This window comes from Scophthalmus maximus, chromosome 2, assembly GCF_022379125.1.
Source record: "Scophthalmus maximus strain ysfricsl-2021 chromosome 2, ASM2237912v1, whole genome shotgun sequence".
Lineage (NCBI taxonomy): Eukaryota > Metazoa > Chordata > Actinopteri > Pleuronectiformes > Scophthalmidae > Scophthalmus > Scophthalmus maximus.
The window spans coordinates 5,715,861-5,741,624 of record NC_061516.1 but is presented as its reverse complement, the minus strand read 5'-3'; the positions used below and the strand labels follow the sequence as shown (position 1 = coordinate 5,741,624).

General features: G+C 41.0%; 1 protein-coding gene and 1 long non-coding RNA gene across 6 annotated transcripts; one reads left to right on the top strand and one right to left on the bottom strand.

Annotated features, from left to right (window-relative positions):
* Window positions 1-993: 993 nt before the first annotated feature.
* ralgps1 (Ral GEF with PH domain and SH3 binding motif 1) lies at window positions 994-23,454 on the bottom strand. Of its 5 annotated transcripts, none has more exons than XM_047337620.1 (20): window positions 23,145-23,451; window positions 21,640-21,709; window positions 21,005-21,109; window positions 19,511-19,561; window positions 18,141-18,224; window positions 15,798-15,887; window positions 14,906-14,998; window positions 12,381-12,507; window positions 11,670-11,807; window positions 10,943-11,036; window positions 10,386-10,453; window positions 7,840-7,966; window positions 6,832-6,983; window positions 6,639-6,687; window positions 5,802-5,882; window positions 5,019-5,124; window positions 4,819-4,911; window positions 3,420-3,525; window positions 3,226-3,317; window positions 994-3,038 (listed from the first exon to the last, which is right to left on the bottom strand). In XM_047337620.1, the coding sequence occupies exons 1-20, from the start codon at window positions 23,294-23,296 to the stop codon at window positions 3,009-3,011; spliced, it is 1,908 nt and encodes a 635-aa protein (XP_047193576.1). In that variant the 5' UTR covers window positions 23,297-23,451; the 3' UTR covers window positions 994-3,008. The 5 variants fall into 5 exon arrangements, with proteins under 5 accessions (XP_047193576.1, XP_035481170.1, XP_035481168.2 ...); XM_035625277.2 differs by adding an exon at window positions 22,194-22,294 and having other exon boundaries at window positions 3,226-3,525; window positions 21,640-21,779; window positions 23,145-23,278; XM_035625275.2 differs by having other exon boundaries at window positions 3,226-3,525; window positions 23,145-23,454.
* LOC118300705 lies at window positions 23,452-24,234 on the top strand. The gene is made up of 2 exons (XR_007032224.1): window positions 23,452-23,580; window positions 24,036-24,234. It is a non-coding gene; the product is annotated as an uncharacterized LOC118300705 (long non-coding RNA).
* The last annotated feature ends 1,530 nt before the right edge of the window (window positions 24,235-25,764 follow it).

The following is a 25,764-nucleotide window of genomic DNA, read 5'->3' as shown; positions in this document are numbered from 1 at the left end:
CCTGCACGTCGATGCCGGTAAGACAAAGGCGTTGGCGACTGTGGAGGAGAAAAAAAACTCCCTTTCGCCAAGTGCTGCTCATTGTGGGAACTGTTGTGTTTCTCTGCGATATTGTGAGGTCTCCACCACACTATGTGAAGAGCCTTGAGATAATGTATGTTTTGATTTGCCGCAGTACAAACAATATTGGCAGAATACTGGCAGATTGGCGGTTGGATCCCAGCATCTGAAGTGTCCTTGGGCAACACACTTGACCATAAAATAGCCTCCGCGCAGTGTCTGAATGTGACAGATAAAGGGCGGTAAATAGTGGCATTGTATGAACGTGTTTTTTAATGGGAGAATGTAGCTTGTACTGTGTATAAATACAGTCCATTTACCATAATCTGCCATTGGTCAGGAATGCGTTGGCACTAATCTGCTCCTTAAATATACTTAGGATGAGAATTTGCAAAAAATTAGGTAATATAAATTTGTCAGCTCCCGTGTCGAACATAGTCGTTCCCCCTTCAATAACACTAATGATAACAATGTTAACAACAATGTTGACTTGTGGTGTATTTCTGCCACCATGGCAAACTATATCTGCTCAATTTCTTGTTTTCTTGCTTTAATGACTCTTTTTGCATTATGAAAATATTGGTTGGACTCTGGCCTTTGTACATTTAAATATATCTATGTGTGTGTGTGATTTTACTACAGTATACTACTAGCATGGCGAAAAACAAACTCCTTACTGCTCCCTGGTGGACAAACTATGTAAAGATTTTAAAATGACCCCAAACTCTGGTGACATTTCATTAATTTTGCTGATGCTTTATCCAAAGCGACTTGAAATAATTAGTTACATATCAATCAGTTAATGACATAGTATTCACATTTCTGCTGACCTGTTGAACAAGACTCCTTTCACTTGCCGTGTTCACAGTTGTCACCTTGGAGAACAATATTACAGATAAGAGGATGGTCAAACTGTCATAAAGCTGAAATATCTTTTAAATTCAATACATTTATTTTGGAGCAGGTTAATTTAAAAGAGCCCCTTTCGTAGGGTCCATCTGCTGGAGATCAGAGTTTAACTTCGGGTTTCCCGTCCTACGGAGCTGGTTCTCTTCTCCTCTTACCAGGATAAATCACCATGGTAACTAATGCTTCGAGATGAGATCAAAACCTGTCAACGGCCCAACTACTGGCCAATCAGATCACTAGAAAACCTGGTTCATCTTTCTACAGGATCCTGACTGGGACAAAAGGCTGTTCCACCCAGAGCCTCGAATGAACAGGGAGAGTTTATCACACAATAAATACATCACAGCGATCACAACTTCTTTTGAATTCAACAAAGATGATCTGATTGTGACAGAATTTCCGACATTGTTGATGCTTTATTGTACCAGTGCAGATCAGAACATGAGAAATAAAAATGTGTTTTATTAGAAAAATGACCACACACTTTTCAATATTCCCCAGGGTTATAAACAAACATTTCAGTCAGACTGAGCTCATCACACATTAACTACTTATCTCCGTTTTGACAACTGAAACAATGTGACGTGACTTCCCTTTTTTTTTTGTATCGTCATCACAAGTTCATGATTTCATCAGACAAAAAAGCAAAAAATACTCATACAACTAATTACAATTCTGTGCTTGTTTAAAGTATGTAAATCCCCAGCCTGACTTCAATTACTGGATTTGATTTCAAATCATCAATTCTAGTCATGTGATCATATTGTGTATATGTCACATGTCACTTTTGGCTGACCCTTCATCAGAATTTATTCACGGTTCTGATGAAGTTGCTCGTAGTTCGTGACTTTGCCACATCCATGTGTTGGGGCTCTTAGCAGGTCAAAAATAAAAATAAACCCGGAGTAAAGTTTGCCAGTTTAACAGCTCTGTAGTGCAGGTCGTCAGGACGACTCAGTGAAGCCAGATGTTGAAAAGTGAATCCAGGGTTTGTTGAAACCGTCATGGCACAGGCCGCTGGGCGGCTTCCTCATTTAATGAACAATTCATGACAAACCCTTACCGACGCAACTCATGGCTCTCAATGGGGGGGCCGTCCACTAATTGCAAAGTTAGTAGTTTGATTCCAGACTGTGTCCTTCTCTGAACCCCAGGTTGCCACTGAAGGCTGTGCCAGCAATGTGTGAATGAGATGCGCGCCACATATAGAAGCACTGTATAAGTGTGTGTGAATTTCAACTGTACTGTAAAAATGCGTTGAGTAGTCGATAAGACTAGAAAAGCACTTCATAAATGCAGCCCATTTACCGTACGACTGGTTCAAGTAGGACTCTAAATGATCTTTTGGGAACAGATTCAGTCCAGCTAGATGTCGGAGGAGGAAGGTGCTGCAGTGCTGATCCTTAATGATAATTACCAAAGTCTTTTAAACAGGGTCATGTTTCTCCTGCTCGCCACTCCACGTCTTTTCTGAAAGATTCTAGATCAACAGTTGGCATGTTTCTTCCTCTTCTTCCTCAACTTGACGTTGAAATGTAGACAACAGAAACGAATAGGTATCTGTGTTTCTCTCAGTCGTCGTGCAATAACAGCTCCATGAATTCACAAATGAAACAAGAGGGGCGTCTTTTTCATCTTTTCATTTGGAAAACCTGAACTCCATTTTAAGGCTGTATAACACTGCTCTGTAAACCGAAGATCAACGTCTTTTTTTTTGTCCACGTTTGTGCACCAATGTGTCTTTTCAGTAAAGCAGAAACCTGACATTGGCCAAACACCATGTGCTTGCTCACATGTTAACAGCAGTATAATAAATAACAGCATAGGGACAGAAACACAGGGACTGCCTCACCAGAGTTCTCCTGGGATTTTCCAGAATTGACATTTCACTTGGCCTATACAGTCACACATCCAGTGTCAAAGAGCTTCTCCAGATGCGTGTTTCCCATGTCAATGAATACCATTCATGTGTTGTCTTTACTTCTCAGACAAATGGCTTTGGCACAATAATGTCCCCACAGGGTAGGTAAGGTCTGCTCTCATTCAAATGACATGAGGTTTGCTGGTATCTGTTGAGAGAACAGAACAGATGCATAGAAAATATCAAAACATGTTAGAAACTATGAAGAAAATACACCAAACAACTCTTATTTGGCTATAAATTGATATATTTTCCCTCTCTGCGCTAGGTTGACCGGTGGAACGATGCAGGTTGGGCCTGTGATTTTCATCTGACCAAGCGTATGTTTAGCATACCTGAGGTCTACAGCTCCTACAAGCCTCCTCCAGGTTTTTGTGCCAGATGATGGCTGAGAACCGGGATCCTGTCTGGAACTTGTAAGCGTTGCCTGTGAAGTGACACAAAGGACTGTGAGACGACCTGAAAAGTAAATGAAAAGATGGAAAAAGACAACACAAGGAGCTCTGGTGGGCGGGGGTGTGACACCGACCTTTGTCTGGGTCATTGAGCTGGAAGATGTTCGGTCTGGACGGATCATCTGGCAGAACCACAATCCATCCAGTCACACACACCCTCTTACAGGGGTTGGATTTATACTGAGGCATAGACAGGATTACACATGGTCAGATTTAGGCCCACCCCATTTCTCATTTTTACCCCTACACCTTGAAACGGAGTCCACCTCTACGAATTGGGACACCCCTTCGAACGCGATACGTCATCACGTAGGCAGGCGCAACGTGTTTTTACCAGAGATTCAACTGGAATGACGGCGATATAAATTGTAAGGGCGCTGTTGCAGTTACTAGAGTGACATACTTAGAATATTCAAATAAACAATCACAGATGTTGTGCATGACAGGACAGGTGAATCACACTGAAAATTCCCCGTGGTCTTATAACGACTTAACAGCTCATCACGGTAGTTAATAACATTACGTGGTAATAATGAAACTTTTTTTGTGTGTGTGGTTTTTATGAAGAAAAAAAGCCATAATACATTGAAACGACGAACAAAGATTCTCAAAGAAATATGTCAAAGCCCTCCGTTTGGAGTGTGGGTCTTGAAAATCTCAGTTTGGAGGCACCTCTAGCCCTCGGCCTTAGCCCTCCCCCTCAATGCCAGAGTGAATTGAGACGCCCCTGCCCCTACATGTGAACGTGCAAAACAAAGGGATAGGGGCAAGGGGTGAAATGGGATTGAGCCTAAAATGGCCCCTGAACTGACTACCCGCCTGTTTGATGTGTTGTGCTGTCACAAGGTCATTGTTGCATAGAACACAATACATTGACTGTTTCTGTACACTAATAAGGCCCCAGGGTTGGACTGTTTGTGTATGAAATGTAATGTTTGACAGTGGGGCGACTGGTACTATGGGGTTCCACATACTTTGCCGTTCTAGTAAATAATATATTGGCTACATTGTTGGGTCACAATTCATTTCACCTAAGCTGAATTTTATAAGTCATCCCTGAAATACACAGTAAATAAGCATATTGTTTCATGGTCTTGTTTTAACATATTTAAAAATATTCAACATTAATTCTTTGAAGCATTAAAAAATAGGGAGGGGGGTCGAATGCCCCGCCAGTGAGTTTCCTGGCTTGGGGACTGTAGATGTCAGAAATGTTGGACAGAGAATGTTTTTTTGTTAACGGCAGAAAAGGTTTGTAAAGACTCACAACAAATACTATCATGTACCTATGCTTTAACTTTATTTCATCAGTTTTATGGTTTATCAGATGCCAAACCACTGCACAAAAGTTAATAATGAGACCAGGTTTCAGAATGCTAAGAAATGATAGAAAACTGAAACTGAATCTGTAGAAATCTTCTGTTCCCTTGACAAAATTCAAACAGTCTAGTTTTCTTTAAGCATCAAACTCACATGTTTCCTCTCAGAAGCCCTCAGTGACTTCGCACCATAGAAGGTCAGGGTTGATCCAGACAGAGCGATCCAAAATCTGGTCCACAAAGACAACTGCAACACAGAGAATCATAGAGATGCTGAAAATATCACACTATCTCTAATCAGATCAAGACGAACAAAACAGCTTTAAACCATTGTGAAATCAACGATGACCTCACCTTGGGTTTCCGCCCCTCCTTCACCAGTGTTTTCCTTCGCAGCGGTCCTTCAAGGGTCGCACCGCCCGCCTCGCTGCATCCATAACAGGAGTTCCCGGCAGAGGAGCTGGGTTTTGCAAGCAGGAGATTGACACACAAAACACCGTGAGCAACTGAAACTATGGCCTCAATCGACCAGAAGACGAGGGGTGGTGATAACGTGAGTAGCTTCATGACAGTTCGTAAAGATTTTGTAGAATGAATGCAATGTGACAACAGTGAAATGGGCTAATTAAAGTGTTTAAAACGTCTTATAAAGACAGTATATAAGAGGCCAACACTGATTGATTTATTTACAGAAGAGTATTAGGGCCAGGCATAAGTTTAAAAAAATGAGGAGGAAGATTTTTTTTAATCTTGCATTTCGAGAATTAAGTTGAAAATTGTGACCAGGAAGCACTTTTCAACAGCACCAAATGATGTGGCGCTCTGTCAACAGTTTTGGTCAAATTATCTACTTTAGATTTTATTTCAATTTAATTTGGTGAACTGACCCTTTAGAGACTGCGGGTACTACTACGTTACAAAATGCAGAAACTTAAAAGGGAAAGAAAGTTTCCTTTTTGGGCAACCAAACCAGCCCCACAAAATAATAGAATTTATGAAAGCAGAGCTGAAAATGACACGTGACTTTCAGCAGCATGCAGTGAGGATATGTGATGAATCCAACTTCTATTCCCCAATAAAGACACATTTATTCTTCTATGCAGTGATATTGACTCCTACCCTTCCACTCCACTGTACCTGTACAAATAGCTGCAGCGCCGGTGGGGGTTGCGAAGTGGGACCCTCCAGTTGGGGCCCAGTGTTGCATACATGCGGCCCCTGTTTGTCACACATTATTACAGTCAGTCTGATGAACTGATGGGATTGGTCAGATTCAGATAGTTGAAAGGATAAATTTGATCTTCAAAATGTTCATAGTGTCAACAAATCAATGTGCAAAGCCAAACCAATAGTGAATGTTTCATACTAACTAAGAACTTTTAAGGTATCAAAGCCTGATATGTTATTCCTCTGAGCCAAAGAGCTTCACTGTTTCCAGTAATGAGCCAGAGCACTGAGTGATATCATTTTTTTAATATTCAGCTATCCACTTTGCAGCTGTGACATCCGGATTTCCCCGTTGTGGGATGGAAAAAGAAATTTCTTTTATCTTAAAATACCACATTATTATTAATTCTTGCAAGTTTAAAGACTCTTTTTTGCTCTTGAGTGAATGTTGTGGTTTTAGACTCTTCATTAAGGGTGGAGAATGGCAAGCGCTAAACAGCAAAACATTTAAAAAATCTGAGGTAGAACATTAAAGCCAATTATGTATTATTTATCCTGCACAAAGAAATATATTGCCATATATTGAACTTTTGTTATATGGCTATATGTTGATTTCATGGAATTTGGGAACAGATAGAAAAAAAATACAACAGAACCATCCTCATTATTTAACAGAAACTTACCCTCGGTACCTAATCACTTTGTGGCTGAAGTTACTGGAACAAAAGTGTGAGGATGCATGCTCGTTTAAATGATTAAAATCCCTAAATATTAAATGATATGTTGTATGAGATAATTGGCTCTCACCTCTCCATCCCAGGTGACAGTTCCTCCCCAAAAGAGCTTTCACTGCTGCCTATAGGAAAAGTTCAACAAAGGCAGGTTTGTTCATTGGTCTCGTGAATTAAAAGAGTTAATTAGGCATCTGAAAATAACTGGATGAGCAGGTTAATCGTATTTGTCATGAACAGTTATAGTCCTTAACATAAAGTATATGTACCTAGTGACAGGCCGTTGGACACAGATGTGCTGTGTGGATGATTTCTGACGGGACTCTGAGACTCTAAGAAGCTGTCATCTAGCAGGTGTCGTGCTTTCTCTATAGGAAACGTGGCACTCCTGCTCTCGGACATGCCATACTGACACATCATACTGTGGACAAAAAAAATGAAACAAAAGACAACAATAACAACTATGACGTCACAATGCATTTCACATTCGTGGAATTTTTGCAACACAGGAGTTCACATTTGTCTGTGTCTGTAGTACTACTCGTGATTTCAACATCCAGACTCTTCTATTCTCCTCGGACTCATTCCTACATCCCCTCATCCTCTCATCCCGCTACCCTCCGATTCTTCTCATCATCATTCTCATATGCATTATGCTCAACAAACTGTAATATCCATAACTCGGAGGTGTGGTCCTTGTTAGTGAACCCTGAGTTGAATCAGAGTAGGTTAAACTCTTCGTAGTCCAGGCCTCTGCTGTCCTGTTTTAGTATTGATGGAATTTTTAGGCATCAAGTTTTAGAAATGGACAGTAAATAGACTCATTATATTGCAATTTTCTAGTCTTATCGACCTCTCAGTCTGTCTTACAGTACAAGTCACACTCACATGTATGCAGCGCTGCAAGGTAAGACACTTTATTTGACATATTCATACACTGGAAGAGCCTTGAGAGGCAATTCAGGGTTAGGTGTCTTGCCCAGGGACACTTCAGCATGCAGACGGGGGGGAGGCGGGGATCGGGCCGCCTACATTCTGGTTAGTGAACGAGCATCTCGGCCTCCTGAGCCACAGCATGACCACGGTCTTTAGTCTTTTTTTCTTGCAAGCAGTTTTATTCACTTTAACTTTTACTAGCACCTTTCACTGTGGTTCTACCTCCTGAGTCTTTCTTCATCTAAACATAGAATATCAACACATTGACAACTTTTGCAGATTAGGCTATTACATAGACGTTGATAGTTATTATTGGACATATGAATCAAATCCTGACTCACCTGTTTCCCAGACTATGGCTCTTCCTGTGGTGGGAGGAAGGAGGGGTGGGTATGCGAACCCCCACAGAGGCATCGGGGCAGGTAGGACGTCGGTTATACCTGAGAGAGGTAGATACCTCAGACAGACCTGAAACACAGAAAAACAGGTCATCTCAAGGTGGAGGTCAGTTTCTCCTACCAGTTGTGTGGTCGTGCTGAGGTCAAGGGTGGAATGAAACAAACACTCAGGAGGCTTCAGGAGTCTGACGTCATCTCAGGTCACACTCACACAAACCAGACCACTGATTCTGTAGGCCAACACCATTCGCACTGACACTACCACATACTATTGTTGTTAAGAATACTAAATTAGTTCTCTATGTTCTTCTGGGACATTTAGCAATCACGTGTTATTAAAGGAGCATCTGAAGGCTACATGTACACTACATAGTAATGGCAGCAACCCACTGTAGGTGATAATATACTTTGTCAATTAGGTTGATAAAACATTAGGTGAGGGTTGGTAGCTTTCCAGTGTGCGTTCTCTCTCTCGTGCTTCTTATTTATCTTTGTGACGGTAGATAAAACAAAACACCAATGGGTTCTGGCTACAACACTTCACTTTTCTAACCTCTCAAAACCAATGACGGATTAAGATTATTACTGATGGCTATTGTCCAAGGCAGCTGCAGCACTTCAGCAGGGTCGTGAGATCAGAGTCAAGTTGGTCAGATTAGAGTTGGCCGCCACTTCTGCAGTGCTGGATACCTTATTGTAATCACACGTTTTTATTAGCGGTCCAACGTTGCATAGCCCAGCAACAGCAGTGATGGTAACCCTAGTGTAGTCACTCACAGGCTATTCTAGTCAGGCCCAATTGTTCTTGTTCTCATTAACACAGTCTATGAGATCTAAAACCTAGTTGAAAAAAGCAGAAATTGTACATCTGTCCAATCGACTTACAATAACTGCATTCGACCATGAAGATACTACCCAAAAGTGCAAGAATCAAGAGACATAAACATTTATCAAATAGGCAAAAACAGTGCTCATTTGAGAATTTAGTTTTTTTCCTCTCCAGAGGAGGGCAGAGCTAAAAAGTGTTTTAGGGTTGGAGGAGGAAGAATGAATTTTAGATTCAAAGAAAGAGCTTTTAGCAGCAGATAAGGAGGCAGAGAAAGAGGAAAGAAGAGATTTGTAGGCAAGAAAATCCTCAGGGCACTTGGATTTGCACCATTGTCTTTCAGCTGCTCGCAGGTTCTGTGAGACCAGTGAGTCAGAACCAGGGAGCTGGACGGGATGGGCGAGCCCACCGAGAGGTTAGAGGGCAGAGGGAGTCCAGGGAAGAGGACAAGGTAGAGAGAACATTTACCAAAATAGGCAAACACAGCTTCAAGTAAAATGAAGATAACACAGCGTATAAAGTTTCATATATAGTAATACTATATATTTTTAAAAACTATAGGTTATTGCATTTATGAAACTATAGAACAACCAAAAGAAAACTTGACATTTTATTGCTGGCCTAGAACTTTTCAGGCCTATTTGAGTCTTTCGCTTACTTGGAAAATTAATCAAAGACTTTTTTGGGGGATTTATCCACTGTTAGCTTACTGGGGGTCCGAAACTCAAGATTAGCCACCTGCAGGCGGAAGGTAGAGGCGGCGTGTTGTAGTTATGACTACAATGTAGGATGTGACGCATATTTCTTTTGAAGACATATTAAAACACTTTATTTTAGTTCAGTGACACAGTATCACCCCTATCTCCAGAATAAGAGGTGTTCCCTTTGAAAAAAAATTCCATATATATATATATATATAGTTTTTTTTTTTTTCTCAAAGCTACAAGGAGCCACTGCAGAGGGGCTACTATAATTAATAGTATTAAGTAAGTAATCATCATGTGATCATTAAGTAAATTGCTTGATGTTGCTAAGTGGCTCCACTGTGCTAACAGGATCCAATTTTCATTGATTCAATCAGATTCTGCCTTGATCTCAATCAAACAATCATATCATTGCTGTAAAAAATTGAATCTGTTCTCCTCTCTGTTGCAGTAAGCCGCCTTTCAGTGATTCATTGCAACACTCTTTTCCAGTCACCTCCAGTCTCCATATCCACTGCCCAGTAGATCCACTAGTCATCTCATTCAGATCCTCGGCATTCTCTACATCCCATTGACCAGCACCGGTGTCTGGACCCCGAAAGGTTCCCTATACTACACAGGGGCCTCGGCCCCAGACATTACGAGGGGTCAGAGCGCCACGTAGACTCATCTGCATCACATCACTTCCTCCTTGTTGAGCATGGCAGTAAAAATTACCTGATTTATCAATAGAAGTCTCCTGATTAAAATGGGAGACGTGGAATGTTGCAGGAAATCAAATAAGCATTCCCGATTTATTTTCAATAGGTGTGTAACACCTGACACAACTTCTGAATAATGGATGAAGTGTTACTATACTAATGGAAAAGTGATTGTAAGAATGTGATCCCTGTCCCTGATTCTTCAAGAATTGTGATGAAACCACTCAATGAGTGTCACTGTACCTCACGTGTCCTCACCTGCCAAGTCTTCTTTAGAGGAGGCAACGCGAGGGGAACGGTTTCCAGGTTCAATCTTCAGTGACAATCTGCAACACAAATGGTTTCCGTCAGACACACCAGCTAATGCTGTTCTCTGATCAGCTGATAGTTCATACTGTCCTGACAGGAGTACAAACCCACTCACTAGCTGTGAAATTAGTCCAGCAGTTTGATTACAGACTTAGTGTAATGGTGATATATTACCTGGGGAGGACCACAACTCATCGAACACTGTGCATTCCTACAAATTCACCCCGTGTTTAAGTAAATGCTTCGTTATATTGGAGGTGCTTCCTCCCTTGCACGGAATATCTTTACTGCAGGTGTTGCACTTTGCTGTATCCAAACTTTTGAGTGTTTGTTGTGGTCAGTCATGGTCCAGTATGAAAAGTGTCTCGTCTTTTCACATGCATAGTTGACGTGATGCCAGGTCCGCGTAGCAGATCCCGGCAGACAAGTACAACTTTTATGGGCTATTTTATTTCCGACCCAACCCTACTGCCTCCACAGTGCCAGACAACTAAGATAAAACTTACTTGAAGTTGTCATCCTCTACAAACTTCTGCAATTCTTCTATGTAGCGAACTGACACCAGATACTTCTGGACATGTGGCAGCATCACAAGATGATCTGAAGGAAGACAGTTTGTAGGATGTTATTTACATTACATTCATGTAGCATATGCTTTAGTCCAAAGCGTTCTTACAATAACTGCATTCAAACATGAAGATATTTCCCAAAAAGTGCAAGAATCAAGAGACATAAACATTTATCAAACATTGAATATGTCAATAGATCTTAAGAACCGCCTTGCATTATTCCTATAGGGACGAGGTCTGATAAGTCTTCTCAATTTATTCTTTATTAGCAAAGAGCAATGTAAAACATACGGGTAGACGACAGACACATTACTATTTGTTTAAAAAAAATGTATATTGTTAGTTTTTTTCTATACAATTTACCTTAAATCATGATGAATCTATTATTCGCTTATCCACCCAGTCATGCTTCCCCACAATTACATCACACCCCTACAGCAGCTTCATGAATCTAGTGTTTTACTTGCAAGACTCTGGTTTAAATACCATTGTTCTTCATCAGTGTTGTGAAAATATATACTAATAAATTCATACAGATAGATAAATAAAAATGTTTTGCCCTATCATAGTTCAGTTATAATATCCTAGAGCAGCACAGAGCATCTCCTATTGTTACAATTAGCACGTATTTAGTACCCCGTTTATTCTGTTATTCGTTTCTTACCATAGTTACATGACATTTGCAGGTCGGAGATGACCCTCAGAAGGTTGTTCATTTGATTAGTCCTCTGTTCCGTCTCTATGATACTGTCTGACGCAGGATATGCCGAGTCGATGTAGATCATGTCCAACAAGTAGATCCCTGGATGAGACAACACAACACGTCACTTTGTGAAACCCACTGGATGTTTTTTAGTTTTCGGTCCCATTCTCAGTTAAAAACTCTACAGAATGTTGTGTGTGAAAATCCCAGGAGATCAGCACTCGGAAAAATACTCAAGCCCGCGTGACACCGACAATCATGCCACAACAGATTACATGTTTCAAGTGAAAATTAACTGAAGCCCCTGATCATGATGTGATACACTACACTGCTGCCAGGTGATTGGATACGTTCATGAATAAGGTGTACAGGTGTTCCTAACAGTGCTTGGTGAGGCACCTGAAGAGAGAAGTTGAGTTATTTCCAGCAAAGACTCTAAACCCTTTGCCACCTCTCCAATTCAAATGTATCATATCTCACAATTCATCATTACATTTCTGAATGGTTGAATGTGTATTGTGTGAGAGAAATGCTTCGTCATAATCTATACTAGCTGCTTAATTTTGAACAATTTGGAGCTCCCCTGTTTTGGCTTTTGGAAACCTAGAATCAGCAATGAAAGCACTAATTTTACAGATCTAAAGCACAGTATTTTGAAATAGATGGACTTACCAAGGTATGGAATACAGGGCACCATCTTCAGGGAGCGGATGTATTCTCTCATGTGGGTGTAGTTCTCTTCCTTGGACGTCAGATAGTTTAGCTTCTCGAATGTGGCCTTGTCTTTCCGATTGATTAGCTACAACAAATGAGTAGAAAAAAATGACAGAGACTTTAACCTGAGTGGAATTATGGGGTACTCAAAAATGTTATATCCGTACCTTGCCTGTGCCAGATGTGTTTTGGGTTTCAACAACCATAACTGCAATGTTGAAAATTAAAGACTGTTGGAACTAGATTATTATTTACAATTACATGTATTCAACAAGATATGTCAGGGGTTTGTCTGTTCCCACAATGAGCAGCACTTGGTGACTGTGGAGAAAAAAAAACTCCCTTTTAACAGGAAAACATTTCTACCAAACTCAGTTGTGGGCAGAACCTCTGCCGTGACTGGTTTGAGGGTAGAGGAGAGAAATGGGGGAGAGAAGAGAGAGTACAGTTTTATAACCGTTGATTTGTCAAGCTCTGTCAGACTGATTCTTATAATGACAATGATAATATTGACACTTATAGATACAATGACATTGTTAATAATAAGGTTGTAATGTAGTAATTGTGGTCCTTAATAATTACGGCTGATTGGTATATATAGCTGCTGATATTGACCTATATTAGTCCAGTTCTGCTAGAAATTTCTTCCTGTTAAAAGGGATTTCTTTTCTCTCCACAGTCGCCAAGTGCTTACTGATTGTGGGGACTGTTGTGTTTCTCTGTGATATTGTGAGGTCTCGACCCTTATATGTAAGGTGCCTTGAGCTAATGTATGTTGTGATAGGCCGTTAAACAAATAAAATTAATATTAATGTGCTTTTTGCAAGTCGATGCATGTTTTTGCATTTGATAAAGAAAGGATAATCAGGAGTGGTTCTTGGCTGGGCTTGCAGGAATGTCCATTACTGAATCAATTTCCAATCAGACTAATTGAACAACCCTCGACCTAAACAAAGTCTTTACTCATTTGAAAGCCTAACTCTTAGCCTCCCACCAATGCTGGAAATCTCAAAAAACAGTTCTTCTAGTTCTTATATATCGTCCACCTTTAAATCGGAGTTCGTGCTGAGCACAGGTTAAGTGATTATAGTGGGTGATTTCAACATTCATGTGGATGTTGCCAATGACGACAGTCTTAGTTCTGCTTCACTTATAGACTCAATTAGTTTCATCCAACATGTAAACGAACCCACTCACTGTTTCAATCACACCCTCAAGTCTTTTACTCAATGAGGCTGCTGTACTATCAACAATAATACATGGATCGTGATTGAAAAGAATCAGGCGTGTTTAGGATTTCTATCTCTGAGTGTGTGCAATTTTATGTGGCTTGAGAGGTATGTGCTCTACTGTATATGAACATATTAACTTGCGGATCTATGGGGATCGACTCGCTTTTGGAGCCAGCCTCAAGCGGCCATTCGGTGAAGTGCAGTTTTTTGCACTTCTGCATTGGCTTCATGTCTCACAATGGGGTTGAAGGCACTCTGCTGGACAAACTACATCATGACACCTTTTCCAAAGTGTTTAGCTGCATTGTTTATTGTATAAAAGAAACCTTTTCATATCAGCAAACATAAATGCTGATACCGATATGTCTGTGAAAGGCTCAATGCAGCCGATTTAATTTAATCGGGCAAACCAACAAATCGGTCGGGCTCTACATAATTCAATGTACAAACCTTAACAATGAATAAAGTCAGTGGTCCTGTCAAGCACTGGCACTGAAGCGGACCGATGCCAGTCAGGGCTATTAAAAATCTGAAAACCTAACAACAAAACCTTTACACAGTGGTCCCGCTCTAGACAGTCTGCGTTTCTCTTTCAGTGTCTAGTAGTCTTTTGTCACTTAATGATTATACATTAACACAAACAGAACACTGTGTTAGTATATCCAGAACGGAGAAGGGGGTTATGACTTAAGAGGGAAAGTGAATTTAAAACAACCAACAGTCCGAACTACTCTCGAAAGCATCATGAGCATCACAGTTTGCGGAGTTTCTCTTTGGAACGACCTCGATGAGGAAACCAAAATTGTGCAATAATATTAAAGTTTTCAAAAAGAGATACAAACGACTACTCATTGACGAGTATAAGATGGAGCAGCTCAATATTTAAATTGATTGTAGAGTGTAATGTGGAAAAATACAGGTTTTTTTGCAAGATTATACATTAAAGTTTTGAGAGAGACTTTATTTATTTATTTTAATAATATGTAATTTGAGGCTGTAAAGATCGTAGGGGAAGGACCAGATGAGCTTCTGCTTCTTTCTGTGCCTTCTCGAACCCAAATACTGTACGTACAAGATTTATGTTGACTGGAGATTTGTGTCATGGAAAATATTTTGTTTCTCTATTTTGTAATTGATATATTGTGATCGGTCAGAGATAAATAATGATCAAATCAGATTAAATAATTTTCCTTTGTAGAAATGTATTAATGATATTATACAATCAGCTGAGTCAGTAATCTGATGTCTTACCTCCCAGGTTTTGCTGAGTCTGAAGATGGGAGCGCTCTGCAGAGCGGACACAACCGACACAAGGGAATGAAGGTTGTTCAACTCCAACAGTTTCTGGGAACATACATGGATATAGTAAATGCTTACTTACAATACCACCACATGTTAATTCTCTATTGAGCTGACAGAGAGACCATCCCAGTTTGAAATGATTTTTGGTTAGTTGGTCAATAATTCATGGATCGTGATTGAAAAATAATTGATTCATATCTATGAGTGTGTGCAATTTGGTGTGGCTTGATTACATTTAAGCGGTCTGTTGGGCCTCGACAGAGGTATGTGCTCTACTCAGTGACATTCTAGTCTTTCCTCCTCTCTTCATCATTTGGATGGACCAGGGCATGTGAGTAGGGGAGGGTGGTTCAGGTTGTTTTTTTGATCTCGTCTTTTCCCCTCGTCTTTACCTTTTTATTTTCTCTCCCCGTCTCATCCTTTGGCATTTGCTCGGGCCTTAACACACTCCACTTCACACAGGTTAGATGGCTGATAACTATCGGAGTCAAGGAAGACCTAATTCTACAATATATGTGTGAGTGTTCAGTGACGTAAAACAAATCTGGACGCATACTCTATCACTAAAATAATTAAACGAATCTTGGGGACGAGGCATATCATGTGAAACTTGTACAGGTTTCATCAAGTATTTCAACACACTTTCCTCCTCTGAGGAGTCCATGTTGTCAGTGTTGGGATCAAGAGATCAGTGAGTAGGCAACATCAAGCTTCAAGTGTCATGGCAGAACAGCAAAGTCTGCTAGACAACAAATTGACTTGAGGTTTGGTGTTTAGTTATTTTGAACATACACAGACAGAGGGGCGAAAAACAACACCCTGCCTTAATCTTTGAACTCACCTTTGCTATTTTAACAAAATGGCTCAGTATTTCCGCACGGATCTTCAGCGTCTGGGCAGTTAAGATTTCCCGCACCAGCCAAAAGCTTACCTGAAAACACACACACACACACACACACACACACACACACACACACACACACACACACACACACACACACACACACACACACACACACACACACACACACACACACACACACACACACACACACACACACACACACACACACACACACACACACACACACACACACACACACACACACACACACACACACTAAGGAGGTGTCCATGTGAAGTGTCATTTTGTGTCTCGTGAGTGTTTGAAGTCTGACAAATGTCCTCACGTGATGTTACTTGAGTCAGAGTAGGCCAGTTAGGGGGTTCACACTATCAACACATCATAAAGTTGCCATGGTGAAGTTGTAGCAAACATGTTCTTACTGCCTCACCTGCCTATACGTCAATATCTTTTATCTCCATTTAGCTTTGTTCTTAGTCACCACTAACGTTCACTGTGGGTTTGTCTCCACTAGAGGACCCTTATTACAAATGTAATCTCAGACGTGACATTTTTAATTTTCACCTAATTTATATCTAGAATAGTTTTCCCCTATAGTCCTGTCTGAGCTGACTTCACTGGTCACTTCATCTAAGCCATCAACCTGTCTTTTAGATCCTATTCCACCAAGGCTGTTTAAAGATGTATTACCTTTAATTAACATTTCCATATTAGATCAACTTTTCTCTATTAACAGGCTTTGAAGGCTGCAGTAATTAGACCTCTATAAAGAAATAGCCAACTCTATAGACCCATATCAAACCTCCGCTTCATTTAAAAAAATCCTGAAAAAAATGATGTGTTATGTTATGTGACTATTTACACGGGAATAGTTTGCTTGAAGATTTTCATTCAGGGTTTAGAAAACAGCGTAGTACAGAAACAGCACTGCTGAAGGTTACCAACGACCTTCTCATGGCCTCAGACAGTGGACATGTTTCTATTCTCGGCCAGTTAGATCTTAGTGCTGCATTTGATACCATTGATCACAAGATTCTCTTACACAGACTACATTAGGATTAAAGGAACAGCACTAGAATGGTTTAAGTCTTAATTATCAGAAAGATTTCAGTTTGTTAACGTTAACAAGAACTCTTCCATTTATACGAAAGTTAGTCATCGACTTCCACAAGGTTCTGTGCTGGGACTGATGCTTTTTACTTTATTCCCTTAGGCAAAGTTATCATAAAGCACTCAGTCATTGTACTCGGCACTAAACACCTCAGAGAAACATTATCCGAGCATATAGTTCCATGGATGGTATAACTTTGGCCTCCAGCTCTACTGTGAGGAACATAGGACTTATTTTTGGACCAGTACATGTCACTGGTGTATCACTGCTTTGTAGTGTGTTCTCGTCCCGCGGCTCTCTTTTACCCCTTTCACACAAAAAGGACCGTATAGACCCACTGAAAATCGGCAATTGGCCACTTTCACACTGCAAGCAGACCAGGGTCTGAGGATTGCAGCAGATGTGGTGCGTCATGTTTTGACGTCATGACGTTGGTGATGTCACGAATGCGCCGGAAAACAGTGTAGTGATCCGTGGTAGTCATAGAGCGGTGCGCGCCATAACACAAAGAAGAAGAACAGTGTATGACAACAGAAGGCAGCCAGCATGGAAGCCAGTGAGATGCTGGTCAACGTTATCTTGTACTTTTGTCACTATTTCAAAGTATACAAACTCAGCACAGACTGAATGATTTTTGAGGGTGGATTGAACAAAGACGGATGGAATTTGTGGCTGTGATGGCAAAGAGTCGCAAAAGTTACAGACGGAGGAGACAAGCCTTCATTGCCTCCATCATCGCGCAAATTAGCGCGTTCCCGGGTGTGACATTCACATTAAAGCCCATAACTGTTCCTGGTCTAAAATTTTGGATTATGCCCTCAAAGGTGAAAACGGAATAGAGCCCAACAGCATCTACTACTGACCTTTTTTAGGTTATGATGAATCCACTGATGATTTTAAGGGACTGTACTGTTTGGTTGCCCGGATTCATGCCCATGATCACAAAGTCGAGGAAGAAGGGATGAAGATATTAGCTCACTAGAGCAGGTTTTAAACCAAAATATAGTTTACTCTGTTTTTTTAAATTGGAAGCATTTCACAATAACACAATCAGCAACATTTGTTTTATAATGTACAGTAACTGATTTACTTTTAGCATTCGAGTCACATCAAGCATAACTGAAGACTATTAATTGTTAAGTGTAATTATTTGAGATAGACATGATAAAATGGTCAAGTATTTGCTGTAAAAATCTTCTAAGACATACCTGGTTGAACCTACGTGTGAATGCGACCACATTGGGAGCCAAACTGTGCTTCTCTTTCCCATTCCATCCACAGCTGGCCAGCTCCTGGGAATCAGAAAATCACATTAACCAACCACTTCAGGACAGTAGCCTTAACTTCCCATCTGATGAAACCCATAACTTCGCCGGTGAACATTCAGGGTTTGGACAAATACCTGGGCAGTCCAATAATTTTAGAGCAGATTTTGACTGTGCTCTGCACGTGTTTTTTTTACCGTATTGGAGGCTGATGGATCGTAACCAACAGATAAAGGAGAATGTCAAGACACTGGATGAAAGAGTAGTAAAACATCATGATGATAGGCCTGCTGACCCCAAAGGAGTTGAGGTTCCTTAGAGATGTGGCAGCTAAATAAGGGTGAAAGGAGACAGCCCAGTGGAGAACCAGCTGAAGTGTAAAGTAGTATTATGTACAAATAAAATAGGTATTATTGACGAGCAGTCTCTGCGACCTGTTGGTAAGAAAGGCCATTATCCACAGGATTAGTCAGTCCTCTAGATGGAAACGAGTGGTGAGTTATTCAGCAAACATATGTGGCTGTAGATTAGGGGTGGGCAATATAGCCCCAAAATTAAATCACAATAATTCAAAGAAGGCAATTAATATATAATTGTATGAACTAAGGAAAATAGGATCAAAAAGGCCCCGAACTTTTTTCTCTCCCATTTATGTAGTTCAAAAGGGAGTAGAGTTTGATTTATTCATTTCTATAGAAAGATTACTTTTTTTAAGGTCCCGCTCCTTTTTCCTCTGATTTAAAAAGAGAGATTTGTTTGACCAAAGGAAAATGGCCCCTTTGTTTTCACTTACTTAAGGGTCATTGTAACTGCTGATAATATAATAATAATAATAACAATAATAATAATGTGAAATACCGTATACCGTGATAACTGGGATATTTGCTGAGACGGTTATCATACCGTGAAAATCGTGGCTGTACTATAAGTATTAGGACCAGAAGGGGACTGGAATTATTTCGTGGGAAGAAATAGATTGAGTGGTTTCCTCCAAAACACTCTTGACAATCACACAAAACACCAACCTGTTTACATCTACACTACCACAATTGTCTCAACTTTTTGGTAGACGTCAATAAAAAAATGATGTTGATCATCAAATTAAAGTAGTGTTAGTATTAAAATGTATTGCAATTATTTCTGTTGCCTGGTAAGCATAATCCCTCCAATAGTCATTTAAAGGGGTTAATACCACACCCAGATTTCAGGATTTCCTACAAGATGAAAACGTGATGTAGGAAAATATTCTAAAGTTAGAACTAAATATGCTTCTCAAAACTGGCCACTTAACAACAAAGGTCCTTCCTTCTTACCTCTGGCTGTATTGCTTTGAAGACTGGTGCATCCATCAGCGTAATTTGGCTCTGAAATAACAAGAAAGGGATAGATTAACCATTTTTTTTTATATAATATGCATTGTGGTCACACACCCCATATCTTGGGGTCACGCAGGAAAAAGGAAACCATTAAGAGGCTGCAAGGAAGTCAGCCACAGCCAGATACCTACACAGAGTAAGGCAGGTCCTGAAAAGTCAGCTGAATGGAAAGAACAAGGTCCAAGCCATCAACACATACGCCCTGCCAGTAATAAAACCCAGCTGGTATGACAACCTGGCCAAAGGAGGAGATAGAAGCACCTGATATCAAGACAAGAACGCTCCTCAGAATGGAGGGAGGGTCTCACCCAAAGTCCTGCACCATGAGACTATGCACTAATTGGAAGGGGGAAGGCATGGGACTAGTGAGCGTCACAGCCACAATCCAGGATGAAACAACAAAAATCCAGGAGTACATCAGGAAGATGGCCCCAAGTGATGGCATGCTAATTGAATACCTCAGACAGCAGAAACCCGAGGAGGAGGAGGAAGAACCATCAAGGAAGGACAAGCCCCTGCATAGCATGAACCAACGGCAGATAGAAGAAGTGGCTGATATCGAGAAATGGCTGGAAAAAGGCTGGTCTGAAAGACGGCACAGAGTCACTAAACATGGCAGCACACGAACAGGTGCTGAGCTCAGGATCGATAGAGACGCCCCTGAGACAGTTCAGCAAATAACAGCGGGTTGCTGTGTACATGGAACACCATAACCAAGTGGCTTGCATAGAGGAACGTCTGCACCGAGTATGGGCTGGAACAGAATCCGATATTTGGGAATAAAAAAATCCCCATACCGATATATTAGTCGATATACAGCCCCACTCTCGATATGAACTAGGGACTGGAATTGTTCTCTTGGAAGGCGGCTCATGAACAAAAAGATTTTGGACAAATGAAGCCATTAGGGAATTCCACAAGGATACGGAGTAACAAGCCAGTGGGGAAAGGTATAGCCAGGTAGGGGGGTCCAGGGGCCGGTTGCACCAACTGGTCTTACACCTGGTCTTGAGCTAAGTTGGTCATAAATTGACGTTCTAAGTTGGTACATTGTCTATTATATTATCACTCAAAGTCATATCAACAGATTATAGATTAACCTATTCCGACCGGCCTATCCCACATAACTCCACCCTCCATCAAATTCGTGGATATGTTGCTTTGTTTCATTTTTTATATTTATTTTACATGTGTTTGTTTTAACCATATTTGCCTGTTTTGACTGTATTTTTTGCTTGTTTTAACTGTAAGGTTTCATTGAGTGCTTTGAAAGACGCCCATAAATAAATTGAATTATTATTATGAGTTGATCATAAAAATTGTTGTAGGTTGTCGCCCCATTTGCAATATAATGGTGCGCTTGGGTTTTTCCAGGTACGATCTGAGCTGCTGTGTATTCTGGACAAATACTGACGTTTGAAACATACTCACGGCGAACTCTTCAGGTGTCACCTTCAGCACATCAAAGATGACGGCATCATAGCTCTTGGCATAGTCCACACAAGGTCCATCCAGAGAGTCAGAGCTGCTGCTCACCTGAGAGGCACAAACATGAAACTATCAACTTGAATCATGAAACTGTAAAGAATCTTAATAAAGATTAAAAGACAGACAGTAAGGTCAATAAGTGATTTGACAGTGACACAATTTTTGAAATGATGCGGTCAATATGTAACTGAAGGGAAGATTTTCAGCTTTAATTGAAGGGGCATAATCTGGCATAACATCGGTAGATAAACCTTTTGCTGTGTATGTTGGCCTCGACAAGATATACATAGTGATTGTAGTTTGCCCTACTTTTGACATCTTCGCTTACACCAACATATTTCCAAACTGCTGACATTGCTCTTCATGCCGCCTACTGTACCTGCTAAACTGTCTAGAGGACGCTTTGTTGCTGTAAAGTGGTGTCAGATGCAGTAGTATCAATAGTTTTATGATTACAATCAACTGAGGACAGTATTGGACCCCGATACCAGATACCTAGTATCAATGTAAACTCAATCTCGATCAAAACATTGTAATTAGATACAATAGCAATATACAGCAGCCGAGCTTGTCCTTACCTCCGAAGTAACTGAATTGATGCTGGTGCCATCAAAGAGCCCATTCTTGCGATACATCCTCACTGAAGGACTGGTGGGAAGCACAGGTCAGCGTGACTGAGGCCTTCAGCTGGAGGGCACACATAACCACTCATTCATGCCTGGAGACAGGAGACATGGTCGTTAACCTCTTCAACACCTTTTTTCAGTTTCTTTTCCTATCCACTATTCCTTGACATCAGTGGAAAACGTCATGAGGTCAAGGAAAGGTGTAAAGGAGAACTGATAGGACATGGGAAAAGCCAAAAGCGCTGCTCAGAGAATCCAACTCTAAAGTCTTTTTTACTAAACTACGTCATCATGCGACGGCGGACGTTGTTGATGCGTCTGTCGTGGTGAAACTAAACATTTCTGAAGATGAACTACAAAAACCTCAGCGGCCCCATCAGCATGTTTCAGTGTTTTACCACATTGTGACATCACAGGTTATGATTCATATGTAACAGTAACTAACAATGATGTGCGTCTCTTCTGGGTCATATTCATACTCTTCTTCTTCAGATTGAATCGCTTACATCCTTGCATGGAGCGTCACGTGAAATATCGCTGCCGCAATGAATTGTGGGGCGTCTATATCTCCTTTCCTCTCGCATAGGAAGCTCCAGTGTACCCTGTGCTAAAGGAGATGGGACAGGAAGCATTGAAGCACCTTGCATTTAGAGAATCCGAACAGCTCTTATCACGGCTGTCTGTGAAATACTTCCAGGTCACTTCAAGATTTAGGAAACTCCCTCAGCAAATTTGACAATTCGACCGTACCCAAGGTCTTTTTGGCAGTGAAATTAATGTTTTATGAAAAGATACGGGGTTCAGGTTTATGGGTTAAAGACACAACACAGACGGAATATCTGCTGCTAGGGGCCCTCTATTAAGGAGAGAATATTTTTTGCTATGAATGAATGAATAACTGCCAGAGGGAGATCACAACCGCTGCATCCTCTTTGGAGATAAATAAACAGCAGAGAACATCTGAACAACAACCTGAGACGCGTCTTGCGTGTCAATGGAGCCGGTCCTGTTGTCAAATTGTTATTTGCAGTTGGTGCAGCTCAAGGAGGGAGAGGGAGGGGGGAGAGAGACACAGGTCCACCGTGCAGCACGTTCAGTCCGCGGTGCCACATCGCGTCGAACACACACAGACGATTGCTGCACGCGAATTGTTGTCCCCCTCCGGAGTGGGCGGGGCTTAATTGTGCGCTGTCTCCCCCCCCCCCCCAAAAAAAATGCCGGAGCCCCTGCGTCACACAGATGTCTTTTAAACACGACATGCATCTGTGTGTGTGTGTGTGTGTGTGTGTGTGTGTGTGTGTGAGTGAGTGAGTGAGGACACATCGACTGCACACACACACAGGGTCCTTACACACGAAGCCCCTCACCCAGGCCTGCTGCTCCTGGTGTGTGTGTGTGTGTGTGTGTGTGTGTATGTGTGTGTTTCGGGACTGACGCTCCAGCAACACTGTACCAACCTTTGTATCGGGCAGAGTCCGCCGCTGCTGCTGCTGCTGCTGCTGCAGTGACGAAGAAGACGGTCGGAGTCGCGGCGGGTGATCAATTCCAGGAGGAGTTCCGCCAGCAGCTTCTTCGCGTCGCGGGGTCTCTCCTCGTCTGAGCCGAACATGAAGCCAGAGACGTGACGTTTGGTCTGCGAGCTCCGAACCCCGTGCGGGACACATGAGGCGACATCACTCCGGCGGAGCAGCGACGTGCCACATCGTCTCCAGTCGAACGGAGGAATGAAGAGGAATAAATATCGGAAGCAGGGGTGACAGGTACAGTCGGCGCACTCGCCCTGACGGCCAGGTGTCTCGCCTAATCATCTGCTGGGCTCCACCGTGAGCACCCGCCTCCGCTCACAGCTGGCCAATCAGGACGCGGCTTCATAACAGCGTCCTTCGGACGCAGGTGCGTCCGTGGTGGTGCCTTCGTGACTTGCCTGTATTCTCGTACATTACATGTTCCCCTCCTTATATTATATTATATTATATTATATTATATTATATTATATTATATTATATTATATTATATTATATTATATTATATTATATTGTATTATATTATATTATATTATATTATATTATATATCATATTAGATTCGATTCGATTCGATTATATAGTAAGTAGTAATGTGTTTTTTTGATACTTTTAACTTTGTTGCATATCATAGCACTGCAATTGGTTGTATGTGCCTTAGCTGCCACTGTTCAATGCCCAACTACATTAAACGGTTTTTGGTTCTGTTCTGTACATTCACTGTCTTGGTAGTATTAAGTAAATCTAAAACCACATTCAAATAAACAGTTGAATGTCTACAGAACACAAGCTTCTCATGCTATTTTTTTGTGTGTCTTTTTTATTAGGGAAGGACATGCCTGAAGGACTGCACTGTGCTGACCATGTTCTGTCTCCAAGAGCAAAGAAGAAAAATTGAACACTTGGCTGTTATCAGCACTTTGAATGTATTATCTCAAATCATTTGTACATTTGTAACCTTTAATATTGATAATTTCATGAATACCAAATTTGACTTAAAATCATTAAACTGTTGCTTGTGCAGTAGTTATCAGTTGTTCTTGATCTAGACTAAATAATACAGTTAGTAATGCAGTTAAAGTCCTTTTAATTGATAGTCAGATTTGAATGGGAAATCTCACATATTCAGTCAGCTATTAAGAAAAAAAAAGTGAAAATAGAAAAAAGAATACAATACACAGAAAACAATAGCGGACAATATTGATGTGTGTGAGTATAGTTAAAGTGATTAATGGGCGTGCAGTGCCATGTTTCTTGAATGTAGCTACTGTACCTGGGCTATTTTGTGTGCAATATGAACAGATATCTGAACAGAGTCCCTTTTTTAACTCTTGATGTCTGGTGAAGTGAATTATAAATTGTTTTTTCTTTTTGACACGATGTAGATGTAGATGCAAATTTGGGTCCAGAAGTCTGCATCAGTAAAGTGATGGAAAGATCTGCTTCCCCTTTTTATAGATATAGACTAATCATCCGGTATAGATGGTATGGATAGTGTTTTGTCAGATTGTGATATAATTTTGCATATTTTAGAGAGGAGCTCTTTTGCTGACGGGGTGTTTATTGACCCTGACTTTTGACTGTTTAAAGGAGGCACTCACTCAGCCCCCAGTTTTTGGCTATGCAGTCTTCACCCTCCCTCTTATTCTGTATTCAGATGGAAGCCATGACACAAGGGGCAGTGCTAGCACAGAAATTGACTGATCCCCACACATGTGAGCCATGCTTCTAGGTTGTGTGTCCAGGTGCCAAGAGGTCTGGTGGTGATATCATGAAGACACAGCAGATACAGGGTTGGGAATGGCAACCTGAGATGCCACTTCTTTTGGCCAGGCATGGAAAGGGAGGTACGGGGGTTTCAAGCTGCTCGTTGGGTGGGTTAATAAACACCATGCGAAACTGACCTTTGTTTCATGATCTAACTACAAAATGAAAGGTGTAGAGTCAGGCCAGAGAACGGCGGGAAAGAGAGAACCCTACATTGAAATGCCCTCGAGCCTAGCATTGCTCCGACCATTTAGACACAGAAACACAGGGACAAAGAAATAAATAAATGTAGAAATACAGAAATTAATTAATGTGGCAATAAATTAATTTAGAAATAAATTAATTAATGAAGAAATTAGATAAATGTAGGAATAGAAAAATGGCCTATTTCATGTCAAACCGTATTTATTTATTCATACATTTTTGAATTGAATTATTTATTTCTGCATTAATAATTATTAATAATTATGTCGTCTTTTTTGTCCTTCACAGTGGTACTGGGGGGTTGTTAAGCCCGAAAGCAGCAGGAAGCAAGGAAAGATCTGCGATAGCTTTCTTTTATAAAGGATGAAAGTGGTTAGGGCTGCAACTAACGATTATTTTCGTAATTCGTCGGATTAATCGATTAGTTGTTTGGTCCATAAAATGTCATAGAATGGTCAAAAATGTTGATCGTGTTTCCCAAAGCACCAAGATGATGTTTTGAGTTGTTCACACACCAAAGTTTACTCTCACAGAGCAGCAAAGAAACCAGATTATATTCACATTGAAGAAGCTGAAATCAGAGAA